General features: G+C 31.0%; 1 protein-coding gene across 3 annotated transcripts in view; it reads left to right on the top strand.

The window, feature by feature from the left end:
• Positions 1-19366, top strand: part of LOC144837493 (advillin-like) — a 29326-nt gene extending 9960 nt beyond the window's left edge. For 2 of the 3 annotated variants that reach the window (XM_078692638.1, XM_078692647.1), the window contains exons 2-23: positions 1607-1784; positions 4027-4092; positions 4326-4456; positions 4561-4666; positions 4793-4903; positions 5454-5656; positions 5760-5838; positions 6394-6492; positions 9627-9783; positions 9912-10036; positions 10347-10484; positions 10607-10693; positions 11076-11147; positions 13042-13155; positions 13434-13517; positions 13710-13768; positions 14093-14189; positions 14486-14623; positions 15150-15341; positions 15608-15679; positions 17319-17432; positions 17679-19366. In XM_078692638.1, the coding sequence (XP_078548764.1) occupies positions 1638-1784; positions 4027-4092; positions 4326-4456; positions 4561-4666; positions 4793-4903; positions 5454-5656; positions 5760-5838; positions 6394-6492; positions 9627-9783; positions 9912-10036; positions 10347-10484; positions 10607-10693; positions 11076-11147; positions 13042-13155; positions 13434-13517; positions 13710-13768; positions 14093-14189; positions 14486-14623; positions 15150-15341; positions 15608-15679; positions 17319-17432; positions 17679-17792 (2505 nt within the window). In that variant the 5' untranslated portion in view covers positions 1607-1637 and the 3' untranslated portion in view covers positions 17793-19366. Of the gene's footprint in view, positions 1-1606; positions 1785-4026; positions 4093-4325; positions 4457-4560; positions 4667-4792; positions 4904-5453; positions 5657-5759; positions 5839-6393; positions 6493-9626; positions 9784-9911; positions 10037-10346; positions 10485-10606; positions 10694-11075; positions 11148-11491; positions 11564-13041; positions 13156-13433; positions 13518-13709; positions 13769-14092; positions 14190-14485; positions 14624-15149; positions 15342-15607; positions 15680-17318; positions 17433-17678 lie in introns of all 3 variants that reach the window. The other variant, XM_078692656.1, reaches the window with a different exon arrangement.
• The last annotated feature ends 943 nt before the right edge of the window (positions 19367-20309 follow it).

Below are 20309 nucleotides of genomic sequence, written 5' to 3'. Positions count from 1 at the left end.
CTTCAGATTTTTATTTTCATGCTATAGCAAAAATTATCCACCGTATATCCACCATCTTTTTTCACCTTCTAGGGAGTCACCAGACATGTTAATACATTAGGTTAACTACCTAACTACTGAAAAAAAGTCTTCCTGGTTTTTATGGAAGAATTTTGCCAAATTTTGTATTTGACCATATTAAGGGAAATTCATGTTTTTTCATCTTGATTTCTGTCACAAATATTTGATTTATGTACAATTAACCAAATATTATATTTAAAATTCATGCCTGTATCTGAGCTTTAAAAGAAATACTGTACTGGTTTGAGATGTTTTGTGACTCACACAGTAGAACTCCTCATTTGGGACACCAACTGTTAAAGGGACACCACTATGAAACATGTGGCGCATTGTATGCACTACAGCCAATCCTGATTTAGGAGACACAGGCCTTATTAAGGGATCCTGTTTATTAATTTTGACTAAAATTTACTTTATGTTGCTAATAATACATTGTTTAATTACAAGCATTATTTATTATAAATACACATTTTCAGATGGCCATACATCCATATTTTTTCAGCATTTAAGAAAATAAAATTTATTTTAAAATAAATTATTTATTACAAACTTTCTCGGTGGAATTAATACACAGCTAGTTCCTTATTTTGATTGTTTAACTTTCTTCTTGTTCATTAGTTAACTATTATACACATATTCATATTTTCTTTATTTATTTAACCTTTGACCCAGTATTTCATTTATTCTAATAATGTTTGCGGAAGCTTCCATTTCGCTACAGGGTGGAAAGTTTTATTTGATTTATGCTCTGCTAATTTGTGTTCATTGTACAACAGATCTATTACAGTGATCATCTCTCCAAATACCGCCCACCCTTGGCCACTAATATACTGTAGCATCCATATTTTTTTTTCAAACCCTCTGGTGAATAGAATTTGGGACCTTTTGGACCTCAAGAAATGTTTGGTTTTGTGGAATTTCCATTTTCAAAGAGTCGGAGAGTCGACAAATATTAATATAATGTGTAATGGAATGTTTTGAATACACAAATATATTGTTTACAGTTTGTACACTTTTGATCCTCATCTCCATTGATGTGTGTAGATCTTTACAAAACAGTTGAATAGCTTCAAATTTGTAAAGTAATTATTTTACAAAAATTCTACAATGCTTTATTATAACGATAACGATTTTCAATTATATTACAATGTACAGAGGTTGGCTAATGAAACACCATTTCAAATATAATGTAAATGCCCTGCCATGTTGTACATTTTTGTTTTTATATTGTTAATCAATCGATCAAAGATAGCATATCTACACAAACAAACTAGTTTGACAAAAAAATGTGATGTGTCCAAATATGGTAGTGAACGTGGGCACATCACATTTCTTTGTCACATAAAGTTTGATAGTGTAGACAGAGCTTACAATAACACAGTCACACCCTGCTAGGTTCATGTTTTTATTATATTTTATTAATTATTATATTAAATGTTATTAATTAACTAAGCCATATATAACAGATTGTTATTGTTTTCTTCCTAACAAGTAAAATAAAATTCTTTTAAAATTATTTACAATAAAAACACTTTATTTTCTTCAGATAGTACCTAGGCATTTCGTCTATTGCCACCATGGCTTTGCAAGTAGATCCAGCATTTAGGGATGCAGGCAGGAAAGAAGGTATTAAGATCTGGAGGATTGAGAACATGAAAGTTGTGAGTTGGCCAGAGAAAGATTATGGTCACTTCTTCCAAGGAGATTCTTACATTGTCCTTCATGTGAGTAAATAGTCATTGAAGAAATTAACGCTTATTAAATCTTAAAAGTAGAATACAGCAATACAGTCAACTCTTCCAATACCGAACTCTCTAAAAATTGGAAACTCTCCAAAAACCAGACTTTTCTTGAGGTAAAAACAGTCCCAAATTCATTTTACAATTAGAAACACATTCAGACTACCAGACTTTAAAAAAAAACCAGACATTTTAGGCCAGCCCAAAGGAAAGTTGACTATAGTACTGTGCGACATTACATTTTTAGAATTTGATAATGTCTTTTGGCCTTGTCAAAAAAACCCCATTGAATTGCTTTCCATGGTTGATGAAGTATATTGTATATACAGTACAGGTATATATAGAGCAAATTATAACTCTAAGTTGTAATATATTTGTTTTATTTAACTTATTGGGCGTGCATTATTTATTATACAATACACAATCTCATTTCCTAGTAGCACAGTGTACTTTGATTATCTTTATCACTGGGGTAATTATGTTCTTTGGCTCATGTTGACTAACGAATAAAGTACCTAAGCTCAGCTATCTGCCAGCCATTGAGTACCTACTAATTTATTATTCAATATGATGGCTTTTCAACCAGTTTGGGCTTATTCACTAGAGTGGACTTATTCATTAGTGTGGACTTATTCACCAGTATGGGCTTATATACCAGTGTGGGCTTACAATAGGCTTATACACCAGCGTGGGTTTATACACCAGTGTGGGCTTATACATCAGCGTGGGCTTATTACCAGTGTGGGCTTATACACCAGCATGGGCTTATACACCAGTGTGGGCTTATTCACCATCGTGGGCTTATACACCAGCATGGGCTTATACACCAGCGTGGACTTATTCACCATTGTGGGCTTACTGTATACACCACTGTATACACCAACGTGGGCTTATACACCAGCTTGGGCTTATTCAGTTATCTACCATGAGTGTGGACTTATACACCAGTGTGGGCTTACACAGTACACCAGCGTGGGCTTACTATGTAACCCAGTGTGGGCTTACAGTATTCACCGGTGTCCAGGCTTATTCACCAGTGTGGGAGTATACCCCAGTTTGTGCTTAATCAAATTTACATACAGTCACTGCTGTGACTAGACTAAACATATACGCCTATTTTGGGCAAGGTAATTGATAAAGATTCACATAATAAATCGGTAATAGGTTCAATTTATTGACAATTTGCTATCAGTAAGATCTATCCTACATTTCATCACCAGTAGTTTGTGGCTGTGTAGGTGGTATGTAAACATTTCTAACAGCCAGTATTAATTGGCGTGTCAATCGACTATCCTTTTACTATTAGACTTTGAGTTGGGTGCCGTGCATGCCTATCTATCTATTCATCATACATCTGCTTAACAGTGTCTCAATATGTAATGCATTTAATTTTGAAATATATATTAAAAGAATATATGTGTTTATGTAGTACCATCATTATTTTCTAGACATAAGAAGTAATTAAGAAAAATAATAAGTATTATTTAATTGCACATGTTCTAGATATACTGTACTGCAAGTAAAATACAAATTTTCCTACTGTACACGCATCCATACATGGGTTACCAAAATGGTTCAAAACTACATTTAAGATCTCCCCTTATAATTGTTATAAAAAGTGTTATATTTACCAACATTTATAGTTCTCTGGTATAGACATACACTAATAATCTGGGGTGAGGCTTGATTATTGTCGCATTTAAGGGTCTTTCACACCTGTTCTGGCACGGTTCCGGTGCCAGAACAGGTGTGAAAGACCCTTAAGGGTGGGGTCATACAACAAGAAGTGCCTTTACAAAAATGTGTTTTTCAAAGAAATATTGGTTGAAAACAGAATATAAATATTTTAATCTATGAGTAGTATTATAAACGATGTTGAAAGCAAATAGTGGATGACACCTGCCTTCTATTTCTCATTTATAATCACTCATCTAGCAACAGACACGCTATTCAGCTGCAATTAAAATACATATAAATTGCCAATCCAAAATCTTTTTTTTTTTCCAAATATTTAATACAATTTCCACATGAAACCAGTCTTAAAGTTATCAACATTAAATCCTCATCATAAAGTTTGAGTTACGTCCAATTAGCTGTTACTATTTTATCCCATTTTGCCTTGATAATTACTAAATATTACATTTTTACAATTCACTCTTTAATGTATCAATAATTGAATATGAGTTATTAGTAACTTAAGTATGTAATAATTTTCTTCATTTTATAGAGTCGCAAAGTCGGAAATAGTTTTGATTGGAATATTCATTTTTGGCTTGGACGTGAAACATCTAATGTAAGTACGACCTTCAAACATTTCAAGTTTTATTTATTTGTTTAAAAAACATTATGCTTTGTATATGAGACTAGTAAAAGAGAAAAGAGTGAAATAGTGCTTATAATACTGTGTAAAGTAGTGGGGCAGGGGTGCTGGATGTTGATGATTACATGGGCCAACCACCCAACCATTTTTGTCGTATGAGGAGAGTTCACTCATATTCAAGAGGTGCTTTTTTCTAATCTTACTAGGATGAGGCAGGAGTGGCAGCGTACAAGACAGTTGAGTTGGATGACCAGCTTGGAGGGAGCCCTGTCCAACATCGTGAAGTGCAAGAACATGAAAGTCAACTCTTTGTCTCATACTTTAAGAAGGGAATCCGGTAAGTACCTATACCGTTCAGATTTTTAAAAATATTAAATTTCTGTTGATATCCAATCCAGATTTAATTAAAATATTTTATTTTTAAAATTTAATTTAATTTAGGTACCAAACTGGAGGAATCAAGTCAGGATTCAAAACGGTTGATCGAAACAAATTTGAGAAGCGACTTCTGAAAGTGAAGGGAAAGAGGAACGTTCGTGTTATTCCGGTAAGGAGAAATTTCAAATGTTCAACACACTGCACCACATTCTCTTACAAATATAAATATATGTAGTGTTTTTAACATCATATCAAGGATTGTCTTCTGTATAATAAGTTACTATTTTGCTTGCAGGTTGCTTTAGAGTGGGCATCCCTTAATCAAGGTGACGTCTTTATTCTAGATCTAGGCCAACAAATCTTTGTATGGCATGGAACAGATAGCAACAGGATGGAGAAGATGAAGGTATAATCTATATATGAGTCATTTCTCTACATCACAGTTTCTATTGTTTCTTTATCAGAAAAGTATTTTGAATTCAAAGTTTAAAGTAAAAATATAATTTGATAATATAATATTGACACACACAGACGAAAATTGAACTGTAAGTGATATACAGGAAACTAATTAATTAATTAATTACATTAACTGTTAAAAATCTGTATTTTGAGGTCTCAACTTCTATTTTGCAATTAAAAACACATTAATGCTGCTTTTACATTGCGGCTGGATTTGGTAAAAAAAAAATATTGTGGAAAATAGGTTCAGTGGTAAAGTTCAACAGTGAGCATGAATGACCTTGATTGACATCTGATAACTAAATTCATGCTCGATGTGACATGTCACAACATTTTTCTCAGGGCGTCTCACCAAATCCAGCTGCGATATATAAGCCACTTTATAATGCATGAATTTCTGGAAAACCATACATATTAGGCCAGCCTAAGGTTCCTAGTATTGGGAGAGTTTACTTTACTTTAAATATATCAATAAACTGAATAATATAAATTGACAGGGTATAGAAGTCGCCCAGAGTATCCGAGATGATGAGAGGGGAGGCAGAGCACATATAGAGGTACTAAACGGTGCTGTGAAGGACGTTAACCCTGTGGCCTTAGCAGCCCTAGGGGGACAGAAAGGGTCTGTTGCCCCAGCAACCTCAGGGGGTGATGATGAGAAGTTCTCAAGAAAACTTCAAGCTAACACAAAGCTCTACAAGTAAGTATTGATATTTAGTTCATTGATTGTAAACCAATATAAATTTAACTTGCGTTTCAAGACAGAGGAAAATGTTGTTACCATTGCATTGTTTTTTCTTAAGGGTGACTGATGAGTCTGGATCCCTGGTTGTCACTGAAATTGGAGCTCCACCTCTCAACCAGAGTTCACTAGATTCTAAGGTTTGTCTGTCTTTCTTGTCAAAAGGCAATGTAATCAGCTTCATACGTTTTACCATCCTATATGTGAAAGTGTGGTATGACAGAAAAAGAAAGAACATATTTTATTAATATTGTTACAGTTATTAAATCCTATATGCAAAACATTGTCATGATCCAATGTGGATGATGCACTGTAAAAGAAAGAACAAATTGCTATATCCATTGATAGAAAGTGTCAGTTTAATCCATAGCTAGGTGTCAGAGCCTTGGTAACCTTTTTGTAGTATAGTCTATTTTGTACCTAGCTTACCTGGATAAACCACATAGGTCTTTTTCCTCTGAGGTGCACTTGACACAAAAAGTAGTAACACCCCTCCAAGACAGTGGTATCATCCATGCATTATAGTATAATATATTTGGTCCATTTTGTGCCTGGCTTATCTGGATAAACCCACAGGCATTTCCACTCTAATGGAGCACACAACTCAGCAAGTATAACACCCTTCCAAGGCAGTGGTACCACCCATAAACTATAATATAGTTTGTGTAATATTTAACAATTTATTATCATTGCAGGATTGTTTCATCGTTGATCAAGGTCAATCCGGAATTTTTGTGTGGAAGGGAAAGGGGGCGACAAAAAACGAGAGAGATAGGGCTTTCAAGAACGCCTTGGTAAAGTTCCCAATGCTAATTCTATTCCACGGCGTGCTTAAAGTTCTTTCACATCAGTTGTTGCACTTGAATCAATTTGGCAGAAATGTAGCACAATTTTGTTTTTAAAATTTACTGTTTTGCCTAGTTTTCATAAAATTGCTTGTGTCATTATAACAATTGACAGTTTTATAATATTTAATTTTCATAATATTTTTATGAAACTCTGGTATAATGTTTCAAAATAAACCAAATTTGTAAAAATTCTGAAAAACTTTCTGCCTTGTTGCATTCTTGCTCTGCTGTTGTCTCCATGTGGCCCTAGGTCAAAGTTCATGACCTTATATCCATGTCTTTTTTAAAACTTCTTCGTCGCCAACTCTTTGTTTTTATCTTCATTTTCTTTGCACAATATTTGTAGTTTCATAGTTTTGTCATTTTAATAGTTTGATTTGAGTGGATTAGTTTTTTTTTATACCTTTGATTCATTGATATTTTTTTGTTGCTATTTTTATTTTTTGCTTGCTATCTACTGAATGAAATGCTAAACATGTTTGTGGTGGTGTTTTATACCAGACCATATCACATCTGAGCCTTTTTATTTTGAGCTGTATTTTTTATGCTCCTGATCAATTTTTTTAAATGGTTTTACTATTTTTGTAGATGGTTTTTTCACCAATATTATTCTAGTCTTGGGTATTTGTGATTTCAGACACCCGGTTTATGCACCCTAAACAGAAACAGATGTGATATGGTTTATTTCCAATTTATTTTTACTTCATTCCTTGTTTTTTCCCCCTTTTTTTAACAGGTCTCTTTCAAAGAGAGATAACCAAAGTTGAACACAAAATAAATATTTTATATTGTATAGAATGATTAATATTTTATAACTTTTAAAAACTGTACTGTACTTTTCTATTGTTTTAAACCCTTTTTACATATTTTAAACTGTTTTATCTGCTGCAGTGTAAAAAAGATTTTCTGATTTATATTAATTAGACCAATAAAAAGATGAATTGAAATATATGCATCTTAATTAAAGCATGGTTACACCAAAATGTCCAACAAAATGAATTTTAATTTGCAAGAGACCTGTCGTTTATTGATTATCATATTTTTGCTTCATTTATTTATTATTTATTTTTGTTTGTTTTTTGCATGGCTTGAAGTGAATTTTGTATGTTATCTATCCATTATTTTTGTTATTAGCTGTTTATATTACTTTTAACAAATTAATTTAAGCATCATTAATATGATAACATTTTATTTTCTGTACTAACCATTTATAATTTCAGGCATTTAATTTCATTTATTTATCATGTTAGATTGCTTATATATTGCTAATATTTAAAAAAGTAAGCACACATGCTTCCTGTTAAGTAACTCTGCATGAAGTGCTTAGTATGTAGTTTAAGTAACTTTACACTAGAAGTTGGAGTGGTGTGGTTGATTAACAATAAGCTAGGTTTATTACAAATATTAACACTGTATCTACAAGACCTGGTAATGGCATAAATAATGAAGTGTAGCAGACTAATCTATAATCTAGACAGAGAATTAATGATCTTGACTGTAAACAAGGGGGTGTGACAACCAAAAACCCAAACACCTAATCCCAACTATGGGAAATTTTGAACTTGAGATGCCATATATGTACCATTTTTGTACCCACTATTTTCACAAGAGTAAGAAAGAAAAGGAACATATTATCGTTATGAAACTCCCAGCCTACAACTTTACCAGAGATACTAACAATTAAAATCTTAACTTGCAACTAAAGTCTTCAAAATCAGCTGCATGATGTGAAATAATACAAATTAAAATATCTAAATAATAGCTTAAAGACGACCTTTTACCTGCATGAAATCTTTACTCTATATAATATATATAATTCAATGCTAATTATATGCTAAACAAAACAACTGTTCTTTTCTAATCTTCCATCTTTATTCACTACTTATCCACTACTCACTAAATTCTTTTACAAGCTAATCCCTTCACAGCATTATACATTTTTCACATAATATGTATTAATTTAATATTTTATAATATAAACATATATCAGAAACTAGCATTTACTAATTTTGGTAAAGTAAAAATTCATAATTTTGCATACTATAACAGCAACCCCACACAAAGCCTGGTACATTTAATATAGTATTAATAACTTATATGCATAATAATAATACAGAATATTTATTTTTATTTTATTTTTATTTAATATTTATATATCTATTTTGGTAACAATCCCGCTGTTTCTCCTAATAACAATATTTCTAATATTGGAACGTTTTTACTAATTCTAATAATTTTACATAATAATATTGTGCAGAAATCTGAATATAAATTTTAGGGTAAATTTTTAAATTGCTTGCGCAAAAAAATAATACTTATTTTTTTTTTCTAAAACTAACAATTGCATCAATCATTTTAAATGCCACTATATATTCTCATTAAATTTTCATACATCAAAAAAAAATTCATTCACATTTGTCTCTGTTTTCTTCACCTTCTCTCTTATTTATTTCTGTCATGCAATTTCCTAATTTACCCTTTTGGTGAAATTCTGTAAGATATTTTGAAAAGACATGATATTTTGCTGTGAACTATGACCTTTGAACCTTCCACTTGTCATTGGTTTGTATGTAATATAAAGGTAAGAATCTGAATATATGAAATTAGTAAGGATATTATTTAAGCACAAATATAAAAATATTTACTACATAATTGTAATAAACATATTATATAATAACTAAGAATATAGTATATGTATACATTGTTTACCATAGTTTAAGTTTATATATTTTATTTATGTTTGATTTTAAACATTTTTTTAACGTATAAATTACTTTCTCATGTTTTTAAGGAGTAGTCTTTTTTAGTTTATTTTTATTTGTATATTAGTTGTTTTGTATATTTTTGTAATGTATTTAGTAATTGATTTAGTTTCAGATTTAACTGGTAAATATTATGTTAATTTTTCTTTTGGTTTTTCTTGATGTGCACATTTTGTCATTTGTATTTTTTTCATTTGTATGTTTTACATTCGTGAATTTGTAAGCCTTTAATTAGTTCAATAATTTAATAATAAATTCTCAAATTGATTGTGATAAAATCATTAACTTGATAGTTTATTGCCCATACCATCACTATAGGGTTTTATCAAGGCAAAGAAATACCCACCTCACACCCCAGTAACCACTGTGATAGAAAACGGTGAGCCAGCTCAATTCAAAGCCATCTTTAAGAATTGGCGTGATAAAGGCGATGTAACCGGACCTGGAAAGACTTTCACCGTTGGAAGAGGAGTTGGTAAATTATTTCAATTCATTTCATAGTTAATAGTTAAATCTGAATGGCCATAAATAATTCTGTTGTATTTAAATTAATTAATATTTTAATGTTTTATTGTTTAGCGAAATGTTTTTTTCAAATTGCAGCCCGTGTTCAACAAAAGAAGTTTGATGCCAGCACCCTTCACCAGGTCAAGACCTCCGACCTTGAAGCTGACCCTTCAATGGCTGCACAATTGAAAATGTTTGATGCTGGTGACGGAAAGATTGAGGTAATCATCAAAAAGTGTGATGTGTCCAAATATGGTAGTGATATGACATCATCTTGTCCATAAATGGGCGCATCACATTTTTGTTGATATTGTAGACAGAGCTTTACTGATATAATTTGATACCATTAGGCACTACGTAAAATTAATTTATGGCACGCAACAAATATTAATCATGCTCATTTCAGTGCAGTTATGTATGTACACAATTGCCAAGCAATAAAATGAGGTACACTACTAACAGGTACACATACTAAAAAAGCAATAGGACCTGTATCTGAATGTTCAGAACATTTTGATGATTTTCCTTCAGATCTGGCGTGTTGAGAACTTCGACTTGGTACCACTTGAGAAGCAGCTGTATGGTCAATTTTTTGGCGGAGACTCTTACGTTATTTTATATACATATCGCCAGAGAAGTCGGGAACAATACATCATCTACTACTGGCTGGTATGTTATACCCAATATAATTTTATAGAATATGTGCATAAATGCCTGCTATAAGTTCCACCGTGTCCATCCTAGATAGCTATTATTGCATTTTGTACTAATGTGTAGTTATCATTTAACAGGGTCGTGAATCTTCAAAAGATGAATCAGGAACAGCAGCTCTTAAATCCACTGAGCTTGATGATAAGTATGGTGGTGCCCCAGTACAGGTAACGATAGTAAAACACTAATTAAACAAATCAATAAATAATATTTTTTTATTCTTTTTGATTTTTGAACAATAGCTTTTTATATGCTTTTTGTAAGATATTTCAAATTTGGAAATATGATAGATGCGATTGTCCTCATTAGGAAATTAATTTTTGCTAAAGAAAATAATTCACATTCAGTTATCCAAAACAAGATATTATACTTCATTTGATCTAAATTCTAGAATTTGATAACAATTTATAATGCTATGATTTATAACCAAATATCGAATAGAATTATATGTATGTATCAATATTATATTCTCTTCATCTATATGTTTTCCAACTTGATACCCAAATAATGTAAGATGTTTTTTGCCGTGCGTGCTTGCATGTTATTTAGATCCGTGTAGTACAAGGTAAAGAACCAAATCATTTCTTACAAATCTTCAAAGGAAAGTTAGTCATCCACAAGGTAAGGTGTCTGCTGCCACTTGTGTGCTGCCCTCTGTAATGGTGATTAGAAACTCCGTCTTGTTCAATCTACTAATAGGCTACAGTACTGGTTAATTTCTTTGCAGTATATTCTGTCAGTATTTATACAAAAATCATCTATGTTTAAATTGCCAATTCAATACATAAAAGTATGAAGGCTTTTTACCATGGCATTCCAAATTACAACATCATTCCTAAACTAATGCCTGATCTAATTGTAATCATAACTATTTTTACAAGATGCAGTTTCTGTTCACCATTCACAGATTAGTGCAGCATCTTATTTGTAACTTTTTCTTATCACTCAGAAATTACATTTTCTAGGTTCGATGCCAGATGGGTAAAGAACCTCCACATTTCTGTTCTCTATTCAAGGGTAAACTTATCATACATAAGGTACTTCCTCTCTCCTTCTTTCTGCAACTTTTTCTTTTCTGCACTTACTTTCCGTCACTACTTTTTTACTACAGCCTTCTGCAACTATCCCCTTTCAGCAACTTATAATTTCTGCAACCTTTTTGCAAATTTCTCCTTTCTTTAACTTCTCCTTTTCTGTAACTTCCCCATTCTGTAACTTCCCCTTTCTGTAACTTCTCTTTTCTGTAACTTCTCCTTTCTGTAACTTCTCCTTTCTGTAACTTCCCCTTTCTGTAACTTCTCCTTTTCTTTAACTTTCCTTTTTTAAAGTTTTTCTTTTTATACATTTCCCTTTATATAATGTCTTCTTTCTTTAACTTTCCCTCTGCTACTACCCCTTTTCAACTTTCCCTCCCACAAATACCACTAACAAGTTTGATATAGAATTAGTGGTTTTATGGTTTGTTATTTCATTCCGATTGCTCCTAGAATAGTTTGTGTGTTGGAACTTTCCCTTGATACATTGTGCAATTTCAATCCAAATTTTTCTTTGATAATAATCATAACTTTAATATTATCTGATTAAATAATTTCTAGAAGGTTATTTCAAAATGTATATCCTAGAATAAGAATTTGAAGAAAAAAAATTATTGAAATATACTATAAATTTTTTAATAAATTTAATTTTTGCTGAACATATTAGAGAAGATATGATTATTGAGGTAAATTAAATGGTTTAATGTTATATGGTAACATTATATTAACAACATTTTAAAATATGATTTAATTTACTAATTCTAATGAAGCATGTGATTTATTTCTGATTATTATTATTATTTTCTACTAATCTAAATATGATTTAAATGTGTTTATTGGTAATATTGAAATTACATATCATTACATTAAATGTTTAAAGTTTTATATGTACTTTATCTGATCAGAATAATGAAGGATTTGAGTTAAGCCATGGACTGTTATGACTGTATTTGGGTTTGGGTGATAGTATACATGCATTTCATTTATTTATTTGTTTTAAACTAGTAAAAATAATGCTAATAATAATAATAATAATTTAATTTTTAAAGTATTATGTTATGTTACCATTGGAGTGTTATGGCATGATTCAGTCATCATCAGTTGTTTTAAAGGCATGACTATCAACTATTGTATGTAAATGTATAAATGCATATTTAAGAGATATTTAAGCTTAACTGGAAGCTATAGATATTCAGGTTAGACCCTCTACGGTAAGAGTGCAGCACCTACACAGATTAGTTCACCGATAGACGATCCCTTACTCTTTTCAAATAGTGTACAAAGTTCTTTAACATTCACTCTATGTACACAGTAACAACTTTACATCCCATCCAAAGGATGAGGCAAGGAGTCTAAAGTATACAGACAGGTTCATGTATGCTGGTCCAATCCCATATCATTATGCCATATCTCTACTAACAAACGCCACAACAAATGAGTCAAATTCTGACTTATTTTAACCAATGTTGTTTTTGTTTTAGGGTGGCAAGGCAAGCGGCTTCAAAAATTCTTCAGAAAAGGACAAAGGTTATTCAGGCGGAACTCGAGTATTCCAAGTTAAAGGAACAAATGAGTTCAACACTCGTGCTGTTGAGGTATTATTATGATGTCATCACTATTGTGAAGTATAATAGAAGCTTTTCAATGTCCACTACCTAATTGGTTAATTGCCATTTACCTAAGACAAGTTTTCTGCTAAGACAGTTTGATAAATAAGATTATTAAGTTATTTGCTTAAGCACTTCTTAATTATTTCAGCTTAAGCAAAAATATAAGCAAATATTGATAAATGCCAACCCAAAACTCTGTGCAAACATAGTCTTTGTCACTCAATGGAGTACATTAATATGATTTCACACTTTTCTCTCTCTAGGTACCAGCAAAGGCTTCGTCACTCAACTCAAATGATATATTTGTTGTTCAAAGTAATAAACAAGTCTTCCTCTGGTGTGGAAAGGTAAGACAACATTGCTTTGTTTATCTAGAATTCCAAATGAAAATAATCTTTATAAATATTCTAACAAAGATACAGAGATTTTTTCTTCTTTTTTCATTTTCATTTTTTGAACAATGTTAACACTTATTGTTATTTTGATTCCCTTGATTACATGTCGTAATTATATAATATTTTGTACTTTTCTTATTTTAGGGAGGAAGCGGAGATGAACGACAATTGTCTAAAAATATTGCAAAGACTATATCTCCAGTGTAAGGTTTTATTTTAAAATTTAACATAAATCTTTTAATATACAGTAAACATTTTTAAAATCTCATTTATATACACCTCTGTCCCAACATTTTTGTTTGTAATTGAGAAAGTTTTTCTTTCTGTGTTGTTCTTATTTTACCTTTATTTAGTTTTGGTTGTAAGAATAATATATTCAAATTTTAAGGTTCATCCCCAAAAATGTTTTAGCATGCAATCTGTGCCAATGATTATATTTGTGGAAATTTATTTCCACAAAAGTTATCTTTCATCTGTTAAAAAACAGTGTGATTTATTTTAAATGAATGTTACCTTTTAACTTACAGTGGTGATTTCATTATGGTACCAGAAGGACAGGAACCAGCTGCCTTCTGGAATATTCTAGGAGGAAAGAGTGCTTACGCCTCTGAGAAGGTCTTTGGTGTAAGTCTTTATACTATTTATATATATTATTTATTTTCCCTGTTTTCCCTGTACTATTGTATTGTCCTTGTTTCTATAGATGAATAAATAAAATATAATATGTTAACGTTTTAAAAGTCTTATTAATGATCGTTGGAAAGTTATTTGTAGAGAAAAGTCAAGATGAAATTAGCAGTTATAATCGCCACTTCGTCTTAAATAATCATTCTAAAATTAAATCATACGATTACATAATTTCAATATATAAAAATGTTATATTTTAAACTTATTTTCATTATTATAAATAATATTTTTAGGATGAGGTCCCTACCCACCCAGCTAGACTGTTCCAATGCTCAAATGCATCAGGAAATTTCAAAGTTGAAGAGATCTTTAACTTTGTTCAAGACGATTTAATTGAAGATGATGTGATGATGTTGGACACATATGATGAGGTATTATTTCTCTTTAGTATTTATGTTATTTAAACCTTTATATATAGATTGATAGGTTGTGAATTTCATCATTTTTAACGATTGTCAAAGTTGTGTTATATCTTCTTCTTATCGTATCCACGAACTAGACATTGTGATTCAACCACAGCTGCACACAATAAAATATCCAGTCACGGTGGTGTTAGGATTAGTTTGCTACAAATAGGGTACTACAGTAGCTTATCCAGGGCCACATGTATATAGGAATGCAGATGCTCCTAATTTGACCCACGACAGTGGCTGTCTGTGACTAGTACACCGGGGTAACCCTCTACTCATCTCGAAAGATGTACTAGTTTCTTTAAAGTGCACAGGAGCTAGATGCATACACTGGACCTACGGTTTATAGTCCTTATCTGAGAAGACTTGTTCTACCACCAGAACCATGGTTTTTGGTATATGTAACTGCAAGACTTGTTCATCATAGGGACTCAAATTTATATGAATACATACAATTTTTTATGTATTCATTTTTTTTCATTTTCAGCTCTTTATTTGGGTTGGAAAAGGAGCGAATGCAACAGAAAAGAAAGAAGTAATGAAAACAGCGAAGGAATACATCCAAACTGACCCAAGTGGACGTAAAGATGATTCTGTCATGTTGATTACCGTTAAACAAGGTTATGAACCAATCAATTTCACAGGTCACTTTATGGCCTGGGATGATAATCTTTTTGCGGTAAGTATTTTTCAAATATCTTTTGGTTTCAGTGTTTTCCTATTGTTTCATGACAAATAATATAAATACTGACACCAAATGTCTACCAGGCACAATGGTTTGTGTGCCTGTTTTTTGTCTGTGAAAACATTTCGAGGGGAAAAAAAAAGATGTCATGAGATCCATTTTATGACGGTATTTGTGTATGTATTCGGCTATTTTGTCATGTATATCTTTCTACTTATCTTAACAAGATGTTGTACATTAATTTCTTTTTACATTACCAGGGATCGGTATCTCTAGAGGAGAAAGTAAAACAACTTAATAAAGAAAACTCCGGTATTACCATTACCAAACTTGTAAGTATGCATATCATAAAAGAGGTGATAATTAGAAACTATTAAAATGATATGTTTATTCACTGTCCACACAAATGGGAGCTTTGGCTGGGCACTAGTCACGTCTAGGCACTTGCAGCCACGTCTAGGCTGAGCATCAGTCACAACTAGGCTGGGCACCAGTCACAACTAGGCTGGGCACCAGTCGCGCCTGATTTTGCATTATAGAATGTGTTTTACATTTTGACTATAGAATACTTACATTTTTTATTTTAGAATTGTTTGATGCTGTTTGAATGTTTCATCTTAATATGTTATTTTTGTTTTACTTTTGATTAAAACATTTTATTTTATAATTTTGAATGTTTTGTTATTGATAACTTGAGGTAATCTTGCTCAATTCTTAATCATTTTTATTTGCTTCACCCCTGATTTCATTGTCAATGTTTGCTGGTAATTATCCTGATTTAGACTGAGGTATGATATGATGTTTACATTTAAAACCCCATTGTGTTGCCTAGCCCTCCTAACCCTTACTACACTTTATTTCTAATGTTTTGCACGATTTGGATCTAACAAAGTTTGCAGTGTTGATAACAATATTGAACATTTTTAAATGACAATAACGAAGTTTAAAGGAAACACGGTTTGGTGTGTGGGTGGCTACATAAACTGTAGCTAAGGGTTGGTTTACACTAGAGAGGCAATGCAAAGACGTAGATGCAATGCAATCAAGTTAAACAAGGACAAGTGACAGTTTAAATAATCCATTGCTTGCACTTACATTCTTGCATTGAATTCTAGTGGGAATCAAGCTTTAATGGTCAAAATGCCTGCTTATGATTTCCAGGTTCCGGTGTTCTAGTCCAATACTGGTTTGAAACAATACCATCAGCTAACAAGCATTCCTGAAATTGATAGTTTTTATTTGGTTTTAATGTGTGCTTAGATACAAGTTTTAAGCTTTGTTCCCACTTAGTCTCAATGCAAGTGAGTGACAAGCGATGATCCATCGCGCCATGATTGGTCAAATCACTTGTGTTGCATCCTAGTGGGAACCAAGCCTTAGTGTTTATTACTCTCTGTCAGCCTGCCTGTCTCTGTCTCTTTAGTTTTTCTTATTAATACTATGTTTTGTGTATTTGCATGAATCAATGGGCTTATTATGTGTTACTTATAGAAAGAAGATCATACTGATATCTTGTGATAGTAACCTGTGATTAAATAGATTTCATAAATCATTAATTAACCATTTCATAATCATTTTAAATTGCATTAATAAGGCTGAGAATATTAGTTAGTCCTAATTTAATAGATGATAAAAAACAAACTTTTTGGAGGTTTGAGGGAGAGGTTGAGGTGGTGGAGAATTTTTTTATTACAGGTATAAATTATGGTTTGGTCAAAACATCTTTAAAAATGAAATAATTCAAAAATGTTGTTATTGCTTATTTGTTTGACTTCGTTAATTGCATTTTCAACATCTGGAGAACGACCGTTTATACAGTTAATTTGAATACCTCCATGACTGGTTAGGTCAAAACACCTCAGTGAACTTTTGTTTCAGTTGTATTTTGTTCGATAGTACTCCATGATTGGTGAGCGATAATAAGTAACCAGGAATGAGAAACTAAATTGATTGAATATTTGATTTCTTTAGGCTGATTTCAAAATAGAACCGCAAGAGGATGACCCAAGTTTAGTAGATAACTATCCATTAGAACAATTGAAACTAGAAGAATTACCAGATGGAGTAGATCCAACAAAGAAAGAGGTAAAAGTACTACACAATTAGAATTTAAAGAATGCTATTCACACGGACAGAATCTGGAATCTTGACATAAATCCTTGTTATGGAAGTATTCCCAGAGAGTTTTTGGAGAGTTTGTAGGAAATGGGTTGAAGTTTTCCCAAAAGAAATCTTGTAGTTGCAAGAGTTACCGCTTTGCACCAAGAGTTTTTTCCTATAAATATTTCTGTATTTAATATATATTACTAATTTCTGTGTTTTTGATTATAGCTGTATTTATCAGATGCAGACTTCAAGGCTAACTTTGGTATGGACTACAAGCAGTTCAAGGGAATACCAAAATGGAAACAGGCCAATTTGAAAAAGAAAGTTGGTATTTTCTAAGCAAGTCTATTTTGAGATACTTAAAAGGAAGTAGATATTTTCTAGTTTCAGCAAAACTTAATTTGAGATATTTAGAATCATGCATAAGGCTATACATTTTTTGTAATTTATTTTTTCTTTAGTGACGTAAATCTATGCCTTCACGTTGTTGTCTTAATTTTAATTACGATAATCACTTTTATAAATAGTGCAAAATTCTAGGTGTTTGGGGGCGCTGCAAGAAGTAATTAATTCAGTTTACTGATTAAATTAATCAAAAATGTTATATTTTAAAATAGTAAACATATATTTTACAATATTTTAATTGTTACATTTTACAAATCTTGTATTTTTTAAACATTAAATAAAATTGTACAAAAAGTACTGAAATTCGGACAGTAGGTTTTAGTGTGTGTAAGTTGATTTGTAGTATTTTATAATATAGATTTTGATGTAAAAACTTTGCAGTACTCGAAGCTCAATGCTACATAAATTATTTTAATTAGTGTGATTTTCTTGTTTTAATATGTGTGTGTCTATTATGGTTTATTTCTGCATATATAGTTTTCTACTTACTACTGTTCTAATAATGAATAAAACAATATTTATAAAATTGCAATTTTCTTAGCTCTTTCTGCAACAAATAATAGTAGAGCACTTTATTGTCACCGCTTTTTATTTTCTTTTTATGATATTTCCAAAAAATTAATTTGCACAAAATGTTTAGAATTTCTATTTTCTGCATACAATTAAGAATAATTGTTTAATTTAGATTTTTTGCGAAAATTAAGGAATCTTGAACATTTTTGGCGAAATTAAATGATATTTAGAGCTCTAGTATTTGATTATATTTTATAGATTATTTATGTTTAATTTAAACCTTGTGTTAAGTATACCTTTGAATAAAATAGATTAATGTAGTACATTTATTAATATATTCAGATAATTATACACTTTTATACAAATTATATGTAAATTACATGCAGACACTTTTTAAATATAAACATTTCAATATCGATTGGTTATTTAATTTAATATGATAATCAATATTTTGTTAACTATCTATAGGTTGTTAATCTTCAATGGTGAGTGTAACCTACAGAATAGCCTAACTAAGATAAAGATTTTGGCACACATGGCGTGTCATAAATATACACTAGCTTAAGATTTGAGGCAGGACATCAGATATGATATTCTCCACAGCTGGCAATTCACAGATTAAGTTGTTTACTTAAATATTAGTTTACTATCCTTCCAAACAAATAAAATGTACATAAAAAGATATTCATACCAAAATATACATGTTCTTACTTAAAAATTTATTTTAAAATTCTTTAAAACCAAAGCGTTTGTAAAATTTTTATACCTTTTTATCTGATTTGAATCAAAACTTCATTCAAATCGTTGATCAGTTTTTAAAACTTGTATCTGGATATTTGCTGTGAGAATCTTAAATGTAATTATCGTAGAACTGGATTATGAAGCCACTAAATACAACGTTTAGCATCTTTGTTTCATAGATAGACTTTTTCAAACTGAATAATTTTAAATTGTAATTTATGATAGAGTCCAATAAATAGTTATAATAGTGATAATATATTGTGCTTATTCTTATTATTGTTGTCTAAAGTAAAATGCTGCTTGGGTTTTGTCAAAAACCAAATTATGTGATTATGAACATGTCACATTATGTTGAGGTAACATGCACAGAACACATTGTGTGTTTTCAAATTATGATATAGTAACCAGTCAACAAATAAAAGGGTCGAAATTTGGCAAATTTTCCGTAAAAATCCCTGTACTATAATACAGGGACATTCACTCTTCCCTGGTCATAGTAACCAGAGATTTCAAAAAATAAAAAGGTCAAAGTTTGATAATTTTTCTAAAATAGCCAAATATCGACTTTTTAAAATTAAATTATAATGCAATAATATTGCCATATATGCACATATATTGCGTTATCATCATCTTTTAGAGTCATAGTAACTAGTTACGTCAAAAAATAAAAAGGTCGAAATTTGGTCATTTTTCGAAAATTTCCCTGTACTATAGTACAGGGATTTTTTCAAAAATAGCCAAAATATTGACTTTTTAAAATTCAATTATTATGCAATAATATTGCCATATATGCACATATATTGCGTTATCATCATCTTATAGAGTCATAGTAACCAGTTATGTCAAAAAATAAAAATGTCAAAATTTGGACATTTTTTCGGAAATTTCCCTGTACTATAGTATAGGGATTTATTCAAAAATGGCCAAAATATCGACTTTTTAAAATTCAATTATTATGCAATAATATTGCCATATATGCACATATATTGCGTTATCATCATCTTATAGAGTCATAGTAACCAGTTATATAAAAAAATAAAAGGTCGAAATTTGGTCATTTTTCGAAAATTTCCCTGTACTATAGTGTATATTGACTTATTATTAAAGTGTTATTAAATTTTAATTTTGTTGGTATTATTGCTAAAGATACGGATATATCCCTGCCTTAAACCGTGCAGGCCCCATTTAAAAAACAAC

Source organism: Antedon bifida, chromosome 1 (assembly GCF_963402885.1).
Source record: "Antedon bifida chromosome 1, ecAntBifi1.1, whole genome shotgun sequence".
Classification (NCBI taxonomy): Eukaryota; Metazoa; Echinodermata; class Crinoidea; order Comatulida; family Antedonidae; genus Antedon; species Antedon bifida.
This window is presented reverse-complemented; position numbering and strand designations above follow the sequence as displayed.